Source organism: Mastacembelus armatus, chromosome 22 (assembly GCF_900324485.2).
Source record: "Mastacembelus armatus chromosome 22, fMasArm1.2, whole genome shotgun sequence".
NCBI classification, from domain to species: domain Eukaryota; kingdom Metazoa; phylum Chordata; class Actinopteri; order Synbranchiformes; family Mastacembelidae; genus Mastacembelus; species Mastacembelus armatus.
In genome coordinates, this window is record NC_046654.1 from 18,276,184 (window position 1) to 18,288,446 (window position 12,263).

The following is a 12,263-nucleotide window of genomic DNA, read 5'->3' on the forward strand; positions in this document are numbered from 1 at the left end:
CTATTTCAGTTTCTCCCTCCAAACCTGCACCTGATAGGTGCCATTTTTTGCCACGAGCTAATAAATGATTTATGCTATGGAAGGTGTGAATTGCTGCATTATAATCAGAATTAAACTACAGGACTATTAAGCAGCTGAAGCAGAATCATTTTCTTTTACCTAACATTATACAGTAGGAGTGTAATTATACACATAAAAATAATGTTGGAAAAACAAAAAAATATATGTTTAAAAAAAATTAAATGAATTGGTGACCTGGAAAAAATGAGGATGGAATTTCAAGAACAAAACCTCAAAAAAAGGATGTACCAAAAAAGTCCCATAGTTTTAAAAAAACAAACCAAAAAAAAGGATGCAATATGGACTGTGCTGGTTTCACATAGGCAAGCTGTCACTTACCTTCTGTGGGAGTTTCTGTTGCTATTGACATGGCCGCGCCCCGTGCAGCCAGGCGTAGGACACTTAAGAACATTCTCATACATAGCCACAACTTCATACAGACAGGAGATAGGAGTGAAAGACAGGGAAGGTTAGGAGCCCCGTACAATCACGCATGAGCTCTATTAGTGTGTGAGGAGCTTGGCATTATAAACATCATTAAGAAATGAGCCTGTGTGAACCCAAATGACCTCTTCTTCATTTTAATGAACACTAGTTTGAAAGGGCAGGCAAGGTTTCCCACCATATTGCTTCCACTTATCCAGCCCTTTCAAATTAGTATTCATGGAATAGGGACAGTCATGAATAAAAAGATGTCATTTAAGTTTAACAGGACAAAGCCAGCAAGAGACAGAGATGGAAGGAAATTTTAGGCATGCAGAGAGCGAAGCAACCAACAGCCAGCAATCATGCAAAACACAAGCCTTGAAATCAATGGCAGAAGCAGACAGATGGAATACAGCTCCTTGATGGAGTATGCTTTGTTATCATCTGCCTGTTGTTAGGGTAGAGAGCACAGACTTCAATACCATTTACCATTAAAACAGTCCATAACTGTCTCAGATCCCCTCGGCAACTGGCCAATTAGATTAATGATCTATGGATGTCCGAGAGAAGCCATTGGAGCACCACAGGCGGGGGTGCGGGGAAGGGTTGCCTCGACACCAGCGGCATGCAGGGCCAAACCCCATCGGCATCAGCTTCATCATTATCACCCCCTTAAACCTTAACCCCTCATCATCCTCCTTCTCTTACATACTAATTGGTGTTTGGTGCAGGTAAATGGACAAAGCCTGCCACTTCAACATGCCACAAGCGAATACATTATGCATATCCCAATACAGCCCTCCCCTCTGCAAGGAGGAAGAGAGGGGTAAGAAATGAAAGCACTGGGCCTGATTCAGTGGGTACAGATAGATAGAATTTAACTAAAGCAGAAAAGTACAAGGAAGCAAACACAAAGGAAGGTGGTTCCATATACCTTGAAGTTACAAAAGATAAATTATTTTAAAAAACAAAACAAAGGTTTCCTGATTAAATTAAATATGTATATTCTACAAAAAAAACTACAATTGGTAAACAAAAGTAGGAATTGATAAATTTGAGATATAATTTAATTGCAATTTTTCACTTCTCCCAAGTCTGACTGTCGGGCTCCACTGTGTGAGTTCCCAATTAGATTAAGCTATTGCATTAATAATACATTGTCCATTCAGGACAGCAAATGTGTTAGTAGAGGAAAGAGACTTGCTCATACTGTAGCTCAGTCTCCCCTGCAATCAGTCCCATGTATGACACACTCATCTTTACCTATGAAGTGGCAAGGGCTTGACAGAAACTAGCTGCTTCATGACTGATAATGCAGACACCAACTATCAACTTCCCCCTTTTTAAATAAGAATGTCTGCTTCATTCTAGAGTATTTTGTAGTTAGGGAAGAAGAACTGCACATGATGCCATAAAGATCAAGAAGAGAAGTTTTTCTGACTCAAAGCATCCTGGGCAGTACTACTGGTAATATTTACCCCAACAGTCAGCCCAACAACACAAATGGGGAACAGGAGGAGGGGAATCATATTCTATAATCTTCAGTGACAATCAGTCCAGGCCTGTTCCAAATTCCATTTTCGGGGCTCTTGATCCCTGTCAAGGTCAAATGCTCTGTGTCATTTCACATTTCTGGGAGTCGAGTACATCTCAGGTTAGGGGCATTCCACAAAACAAGAGTCATCTGTGACACCGCTGATCTTTACAAGCCTGGCTTAAAGGTAACAAATTTCTTTGCCATTATTAAAAATCTCTTTTATTTTGATTGCAGTCTGGGTCATGGCAGATCATAAGTTGATTGTCAGGCTGTGGGTAATGAAACATGTGAAGGGACCTTTTTTTGAGAAGTTTGCACAAGGTGAATCAGACTAAATAGCTAGGCTACATCCTCTAAAGGGGAAACTCACTATTCATTCAAGGCCAATATTTATTGCCACTTCACTTGATCAGTGGCTTACAGATATGATACTGCTATTCTTTTCAACAGAATTTAATTGAGCAAGGAATACAAATAAATGAATGGGGTTTATGGCATGGGCGTGAAGCAGGCTCAGTGTTATCAAGGTTTGTGAGCATTTTCAAGTTTTGTCAAGAATGAAATGTTAAGACTCAATTCACAGTGAAGAATTACACAAATCTATCAAAGCCAAGAGCATGACATTTAACTTTTCACACTGTATCAGTCATACATGCACTGACCAACCATGCTGTTAAGAAGCATGCATAAACAGTATGCCCTGTCATATGTTCTCAATCACTGCCAGCCAATCTAGCAGAGGAGAAAGCCTCATGCAGACAAGCAAATCACTGACTGACAGCTCTTGAGCATCCCACCAACTGCTGCATTGCTACTATTTACACATCAAGGCCTCATTTCCCACCTCATCACCACAGCACACTAGGCAGACAATCAGAAAGCAAATCCATAGCCCCATGCAAAAGGTCAGAAGAGGAGTGCAGCTGCAACCCATCTGACCCCTCACTGTACTCCCCACTGAAACATCAAACACAGTCCAACCACGAAAGCAAGTACACAGCGCAGCAGTGATCATGGGAAACAAGCCGATTCCTGAACATCAAAGAACAACTAGGCCGCAGTTTGGGTAAATAAACTGGCCCCGTTCTTGCAGGCATGTGACTGATATGCTTACTTTCTGGTGGCACCCTGTCTTTGTGCGGACAGCCAGACAGGCTCCGATGATGTGGGTACAGGCCCGTCACATGACCAGTGCCATCACAGCCTGGTGTCGGACACCGGCTTTCCTTCTTGTCTGCACGTGAAGCATCTGTGAGCAGAAGGTACGGAGGTGATCACACATGAATTAATCAAACACATTTTAAGTGTATTTTTTATGTATATGTATGCAATACCTATTGTTCTCTTTATCTCAGTAAACGCAATAATTGATTTGCTGACAGATCTTTTGAGCGTAAAGTTTATTTAAATGAATTGTGAAGATTTGTTCTCTCATATTAGTGACCTTCAGCAGAAAGTGTTTCATCTTAAGAATTGATCATACTTTCTTTCTTAAAACCACACCTCGCTCCAAATCGAGCTGATTGTGACCACACACACACACACACACACACACACCCTCACACACACACACACGCGCGCGCACACACACACACACACACACACACACACACACACACACACACACACACACACACACAGCGACACTGTCTTTCCTTCTCCAAATCCAGGATCTCCTATTTCTTCTAAAGTCAGATCAGATAAACAGATCCCAAGCTGTGCCAACTGGCAATGTTTCTGCAAATGTAACTATCTACCTTAAAAACCCCTTGACTCAAAGAAGGTCAAGGAATTTTCTTACTGTCAATTTTCCAAGGCTCTTGTAGGTTTCAGTTTATGGTAATATTTTAAAAGAAAAATGGGAAAATTTACATAGCAAAAATGGCCTATATTAGATTTTAATAGCAGAGGTATAGGAGGTGAATGATCATTGTATGATAAATTTGGAGCCATTGGAATTAATTTGGAGTTCATATCAGGGTAATAGATGGGGCAGGGGCTATTGTCTCATGCCATAGAAAGACAGATCACAGATTAAAGTTTAAAAGGCCTGTGTAACTTAGTAATTCCACCTAAGGCACTTACTGAGAAACCAACATAGCCTAAACCCAGAGGTTGTGGAATGAAGAGTGAAGAGAAGAAGATCAAGTGAAGGGGTTTTGAGAAAGGACAAAACTGAGAGGCGGGATGGCCCACACCTCCTCATATATTTACAAGTGAGTTACCAAATGAAATCCCATGTCTCATTCATCAGGTTAAAGCACCTCATTAGCTTCTGTGGCTGTCATCTATCTATGTCAAGTTAGGGCCACATGAGTTTGGTACAATGTTGCTTTGTCATGTCTAGCTCCTCTGTCTGGCATCACTGCAATAAAATTTCATGTTGATAAAGAACTTAATTTGCATGTAAAATATGGCTTCTTTTGGAGCACATTATTACACTGACTGTTAGTGTTTGAACTGTATGTTGGAAATAATTCTCCATTTCCACATACACGCACGAACACACACATACACATCCAGGGCGCCTGTGCCTTCTGCCTGCCACAGTTCCATTGCAGAGAGTGGAAGCAGCCAAGTGGAAGGCATATTAGAAAGCAGGGGATATTGATTGTGGCTGAGGACGGTCTGCACTTTGCATAGCAAATGGCCCCCATTACCATACCATCTCTGGATAATTAATGTGCAGTCAGTGGGCCTGTCGTTCGTTATCGGTCATTTTGATACTGTTCAATTTTCATCTTGGGCTCATGTTTCTTTTAGGGAGCAAGGCTCTTCGGTGAACCCACCCTTCTCCCCTCTCTCGGCACCATGCTCCTTTTTATAAATCACAGACAAGAACCCTGGTCAACAACTGTCTGCTACCATCTTGCTAGAGGAAAGATATTATCAGGATACAGCTGTCTAACGTTCTTTCATTATTCCAAAATCAGCCAGACACTGAAGGCCATAGAAGGCTCTGGAAATTAACATTTGTGTGGCATTTAAGTAGCAATATATACCTGCTGTGACTTGTGTGGCATTTAAGATGTAATACCACCCTGCTTTGAATAAGCATGCTCTTACTTGTTTCTTTCATCTGACATCTTCCTTATGGGAGGAAATCATTTAACCAAAGTCTGAATATTGTTGCAGTGAAGGATATGATGAGAGGAATAATTAAGAGTCAAGTAAGGAAGACCACTTGCAATCAGACCATTTTAAATGCCAATGTAATGTTTCTGGGACTGCCGCTTGGATCCGTATGTACATAAGGAGACGTCCAGCACAGTCAGTAAATTGTAAAACAATTACCACTGATAGAATAGTGCAGTCTTTATAACATATCATTAGTAGTATCAACCTGAATGTTAGGTCATAGCATCAAACATAAAATTCATAAAAGAAAGGTCCCAGTTCTTACAGAACAAATCCTTTCTGAAGGCTCAAGGCCCCTCTTTTGTAGCTTCCTCACCCAAGTGCTTGCACAGGTTTAAAAATAGGCAGCTCTACCCCAAGCTGCATTTCAGGGATGAGATTTGCGCTCCTAACAGGCCGTGCAGATTGCCATTTTTTAAGCCTGACAAGCCTACCCTCTGATGTTTCCATGCTGTCCTATTTTAACAACATAAGCTGCTGCTGCCTCTCCCGCTGCTACCGAGATGTGAATTTCCAAATTGGCTGAAAAAGCTTGTCCTGGGGTTACAGCTAGGTTCCCAGAATGCAAGTGGGCTGTCTAGTCTCCAGTATACGATAGATAAAATACAGAGCCAAATGTTGGCAGACAAACATTTCACCTGAGCTTGTTAAATGATATAAACATGTATACACTTGTGAAGATGTGGTTTCCAGTGGAAGCTCAGTGTGCATCTAAGCATTTAAAGAACCACTCACCTTTATGGTAGAAAGGCTTCTTCATGCCATCAGGAAGCCGGGCTTTACGCTCAACACTGTATCCATGCCTCGGGCCATGATCTTCATGGTTATACCTCACACCATCTCTCCTGGCAGCCTCAGCTGCCATTTTATCTCTCATTGCCTTGGCACGTTCTGATTCTAGTGCGATGGCCTTCTCCAAAAGGGACAGGTTACCCTTTGTCATGTCAAACACTTCTTCTGATCGGTCTGACGTCACCGAGGCAGTGTCCTCGTCAAAGTCTGGGTGGTTGTTGTGATATCTGTCATCCTGCACACAACTGGTAAAAGCCTTGGAGTGTGGGCTCAGCTGCTCCTCAAGCTTCATGAGATTGTCCATGTCAGAATAGTTCCTATCAAGAGTTCGCCTGTTATCTTGGCTATGATGGAAATCCCCATAACCAGGATTCTGGGGTTGCTGACTGGGATCCCCACATAAGAAATGATTTTGCTGGGATGGTCCATTTCGGTCAGCTGACTTTGTTTCACTTAGTTTACGAGCCAGGTCAAAGCATTGATTTCGTAGGCACTCGAGACTGCTTAAACACACATCCTCATCACTGTTTTCTATTTGTGCATTACTGGTGGTCTTAACTTGTCCATTACCACCACTGTGTACATTTCCCCCATTGTGGGTACAGTCAGTCTCATCCCTGTTCTCAGCTGTACCATCCTCAAACTCCTGTCCATCTAAATTGTCAGACAACACAGCACCGTGACCTTGTGCAAGCAGTTTGAGGGAGTCCACTGTCTCCCGAACCACATCACTATCAACATCCAAACTCAGATCACCCCTTTGTGTTTCATCCCCTTCTTCTTCTTCCTCCTCTTCCTCCTCCTCCTCTTCTTCTTCTTCTTCCTCCTCCTCTTCTTCCTCCTCTTCATCCTCTTCCTCCTCCTCCTCTTCTTCCTCAGCACTGTTAGAGGAATTGCTGTTCATCTCAGATTCCGTCATGGCTCGGTTGGCAGCATCTTCTGCAATCTTGCCCAAGTTGAGGAGAGACTTGGCCACAAGCTCATCATAGTTTTCATACTCATCATTGTTGTTGTCATCCTTCTCTGTTGTCAAGCCAGATCTGGCATTGCCACTGCCACCTCCACCATTGCCCTCTCCCCCCTTGATCCTACTCATGTGATCGTCCTCTGTTAGAAAGAAAGAACAAACATCTTGTAATTTTATTTCTGTTATTCTATTTTACTGATAAATCAGATTTCTGGGCTGGGTCCATCTAAACTGGATAAGGAACTCTTTGCTTCCTCTAATAATTTACTTTGAGAGCCTTAACAGCAGCTTGTGTTCTGAATTGAGAATCAGCACAGGAAATTAAATATAGCAGTTTGGGAAAGTTCCAGAGAAAGATGCTCTAATAAACCAACATAAATCAAAAAACTATAAGAAAACCTTTTTACAGGAGGGTCTAAAATCTGAGACATCTGCAACAAGATGAACCCCACTCAGTGGATATTCATCGTTTGATAGTAAAGTTCTTTTTTCATTCAATAATCTGTATCTTTAGAATTCCTTTCACTGACTAATTGATTCTGACAGGCTGCAAAAGGTTACTGAACCTCTTCTGTCAGTAATTTCAAGCACTCACTCCTGGAGCACTTCCAAGCTCTCCTTTCACATTTCCACCCTGCCGCCAAGAGCACATTGCTCACATTGGCGTCACATTTGCCACTTACATTCCTGCAGAGAAAATGAACCCAGAGGCCCACACACAGAAAATAATAAATGAGTATCACTTGGGGGAAAGAGCAAATTACAATACAAAATAATAATAATAATACTAATAATGATAATGATAGAGAAAAAAGAGTGAGGAGTAAGTGTTAGTGATAAAATATTAATTTACACCTGGTTTGCAGATTTACTGGTAATAACAATATACATGATGAACTTATAAATCAGAATTGAGTTAAAAAATATTATATGCAACCCTCTGCAATATGCACCCAAAACAGATTTGAATATTATCCAACCACATCCAACCACATGCTGTGTACATAGACTATACAAACATTCATCATGACTTTCCATCACACATATACAGTACATACCTACACACACAAACTCCACTCTAATGACAGCAACGCAATATTGGTGCTGGGGGGGGGGGGCTTTACAGTGGAACGAGGGAACAGTCACAAATGACCAGGCACATATTTTGACAGTAGAAGGCTTCTTACAGCAAACCCCTGCACCAGGGGTTTAATTTTTGATGGCATGAAACATGGCACAGAAAAGCAATTTGAAGAGCAATCAAGGTACACAAAAGGGATATGAAAGTGAAATAGATTAAGGAGGGAACAGAGAGACTGCCCTGCCCTGAATTGGCTTTGGATTAGCTACAGAGATGTGCATGCCACTAAGAAACACAAAGAAGCTCCAGAATGTCACCTCTATCACATTTAGGAGATTGGAATCTGCTCAGCAACCATCCTGTACCGCTACAAATGGGGAACATGGTAAGGATGCATATAGAAAGACTTTTCTGCCTTTTTAAGGAGAATGCTGCAGTTATAAAAAAATCATAATCATTACAGAAGTCAATGGTGAGAAGAATTAGCAGAACTCATACCAATAACAACAGTTAACACTGTGGTACATACATCTCACTTATCAAGAACACATGGTAATAAGCTGCTACCCATAGAAAGAGAAGCTACCAACAGGCTGAGGAGACAGTGGCAGCAGTCCACAGTCTTAATGTTAGAGGTCTCTAATGAACACCAGTCTGTGGAGATGTTTTCACATGTCTGCAAGAAAATAAGAGCATGGCTGCTGAGATGCCATATCAACACTTTGGGAGGCTAGATCTGCACGCCAAACAGGGTTAACACACTTCTCTCTGAGCTTCACCCTTAATTGGACTTGAAGGCACTGTCAGGTCCAATTGTGAATGGGGGAGTGCAAAGCAGAATCTGCTAGAGACAAACCTGCCAAATCTGGCGTTAGGCATGTTAGGGGGGAAGAGGTGAAGATATATCGGGCAGGGGGTTTTTAAATCCCAATTCCAAAACTAGGTGGTATTTTTGTTTCAAAACACTTGTGCTGAATAAAGTAATGCTTTGACTGTCAACAGCTCTAATAGCCTAAGTCTTAACATTTGAAACTGATCAAGGAGCTGGTAATTAAGAATCATTCAATTTTTGTTAGTAATATTTTTGAAATGTAGAAAAATAATCATGGCTTCAGTTTTGGAGAAGGATAATGTTTGGGGAGAAGTAATTGCAAATAAGGACTATGCCAATTTTAGTCCTGTATTTAGGTAATGTGTCACTCATTTGAAAAAGTCCTAAATAAAAGGAGTTCTCAAGAAAGTATCAAGGAAGTTGATGGTATTGGATTTTATATATAAATGTGTAAAATGCAAAAAATACCAGGATGAATAACATAAACAAACAATATCAAAGGAATAACCAACCATTGTAAGGCTCCAGCAATGCTGGGCTCAGACCTTTTCAGATTAATCTTATTCCAGCCCAAAACACAGATTGTGTTGGAACATCATGTCCATCTGACCCAAACTACTGCATTTAACTAATAAAAACTAGAAATATGAAACACAGATCTGCAAATCTGTGAAAAATATATTTATTTGGTAGAGTTACATGAAAAGACTCTTGTTATTCTGAATCTGAATTATTTTTTAAGTTGACAATTGTCCTAAGAGAGGCTAACCAGCTGCTGGAGCCTTACATTTACTATAGAGACATGAGAATGCAATCAATCTTCTCATCTTTTAGCCAAAGCAAAAGAACATCCATCCATCCATCCATCCACCATCCATCCACCCATCCATCCATCCATCTATCCATCCATCTATACCCACCTATTCCTATTTAGGGTCCTATCCCAGCTTTCTTCAGGTGAAAGGCAGGGGTACACCCTGGACAGGTCACCAGTCCATCACAGGGCCACATAGAGACACACAACCTCACACACTCACACTCACTCCTATGGGCAATTTAGAGTCACCAATCAACCTGACATACATGTTTTTGGACTGTGGGAGGAAACCAGAGTACCCAGAGAAAACCCCAAAAAACGTAGGAAGAATATTCAAACTCCGCACAGGAAGGCCTCTGCCATGTTTTGAACCAGGAACTTTCTTCCTGTGAGACAACAGTGCTTAGCCACCAATCCACTGCGCTGCCCCACAAAAGAACATCCATCCATCCATCCATCCATCCATTATCTATACCCTCTTATTCCTAACCAGGGTCACAGGGATCTGCTGGAGCCTATCCCAGCTCTCTTTGGGTGAAAGGCAGGGGTCCACCCTGGACAGGTCACCAGTCCATCACAGGGCCACATAGAGACAAACAACCTCACACACTCACACTCACACTCACTCCTATGGGCAATTTAGAGTCACCAATCAACCTGACATACATGTGCTGTGAGGCAACAGTGCTAACCACTCAGTCACCGTGCTGCCCCAGCAAAAGAACATGTTTCATGAAATGTTAAACTATTTCTTTGATGCAATTTAAACATCTGACCATGTTACTGAGTAGAATATGATGAGAGAGTGCCCTCACCTGGCCTTTGACCCTGCTCTCCTTCATCATAGTCCACTTCCTCTACTGCCTCCTCATCCTCCTCTGTCTCCTCTACCCTTTCTTCATCGCCCTCCTCCTCTTCCTCTTGCTCCACCTCTACCTCCTCTTCTTCCTCTTCCTCCTCCCGCCTCTCCTCCTCCCCTTCTTCATGCTCCATTGGCTCTACATTGTAGTCCATGTAGGCTTCTGCCTCCTCTTCTTCCTCCTCCACTTCTCCCTCTTCCTCCTCTTCCTCTTCCTCTATAGCTCCTTCCTCCTCCTCTTCCTCCCTGTCGTCCATCTCCTCGGTTCCGTCCGTCTCATAGCACTCCTCCATCGTGGAGTTGTCCATGTCATCAAGGTAGGTGCTCCTTTTGGGGGAAATTTCCAGGGTTTGTCTGTCTAGACTCTTTCTCTTCTTGGCCACAGGGCAGCCATATACACTGCAGAGGAGAGATAAGAGGGCAGCCATTAGCTGTTAGCCGCACCTGGCCATTAAAGCTAATAGTCATTTGCACTCAGTCCTCTGTATTAAAGTGCTGTGGTTTACAAACTACATTTGAAAGGAATACAATGTACACAGCAGCGAACCAACAAGGGTCTCTTAATGCAAGGAAAGCAATACCCCTTAAATTCTTCTGCTGGGAAAAATATCAAACTTTGCTTAACCAACCTTAATTAGACATGTACTCATTAACTGTTGAGCAATTATAATAAAATGCTCCATTTCTTCTAGAAAACACTTACAAAGGGATAAAATCTTGATCTCTGAAGCAAACAAAGCAGGATATTCAGTTTATTTTCACATTCATTTATATTCAGGTAACATTGGTTTGTTCTTGGGGCAAACGAAAATGTTCTGCAAACACTTTGTTCCAGACTGATATGCCCTTGTTCTCACGTGAAATGAGTGCGGCATAACACAGCTGCTTGTTCTGAATTGACTGTAAGGGGGAAAAGACAACCTGTAGCCTGATTAATTGAATCTTGCCAAGGCACCTCGAGTTTTAATGTATTCTTTGGCTCCCCTTGGCCGCAGGCGGACAGATTCTGATCTGATAATCTGTGTATTCGCTTAGGCTATTGATCACAGGGGCTTAAACCATTTCACTCATCAAACCTCTGAGAGCCCTGAGCTGCTACCTGGTCCCTGAATGTAAGCTGCATGTGTGTGACTTTAAAATGCATACTGATGTTTGTGCATTTATTTCTGAGAGTGTGTGTGGTGTGGCTGTGTACACACATTTGGCACATTTGAACAAAGGCACCCACACAGTCAGAATTATGATGAGTTCTGCTGAGTGTTTTGGCCATCAAATAAACCCTCTGTCCACGCTGGAGTGTAAGAGAGCTAAACACGCTTTGGGCATGTTCATTCGGCTGTGAAATATCCCTGGCTCCTATTTTTACAACCTCTGGATGTTTCCCCGGCTCCGTGCTACTTAGAGTAAGACCTGATGTGAATGAATGGCACAGGGCTATGTGTGAGAAAAAGAAAATGGTTGTTGTTAGTGAGTATGTGTGCTGCTTTTGAGGTAGACTAGCTATGGAAAAGGCTCATTGCAGTGGTGAGGTGCTAATGGTCTACTGTAAGATGGTGGATCGCAGTCTTAGAAACCCATTTCTGTTCTCTTTTCATGTCATTGTGTCCCACAGTCTAATATCCCAGCCAACCATCCGCCTGTCTCTCTCTCTCCTCGGTCCCACATGTCTGTGTCAGTCAGTGTCCAGTCAGCTAGAGAGTCAATCTTTCCCCGCCCAGACATCCTGTAATGGTCTGACCCCACGCAACCACCCT

The 12,263-nt window shown here is 42.2% G+C and overlaps 1 protein-coding gene across 1 annotated transcript in view; it reads right to left on the reverse strand.

Moving 5' to 3' along the window:
* Positions 1–12,263, reverse strand: part of myt1lb (myelin transcription factor 1-like, b) — a 117,001-nt gene that overhangs the window by 19,178 nt on the left and 85,560 nt on the right. The window contains exons 3-6 of the mRNA XM_026306339.1: positions 10,466–10,908; positions 5,897–7,060; positions 3,138–3,272; positions 400–490 (exon numbers count right to left, since the gene is read on the reverse strand). Of these exons, the coding sequence (XP_026162124.1) occupies positions 400–490; positions 3,138–3,272; positions 5,897–7,060; positions 10,466–10,908 (1,833 nt within the window). The remainder of the gene's footprint in view (positions 1–399; positions 491–3,137; positions 3,273–5,896; positions 7,061–10,465; positions 10,909–12,263) is intronic.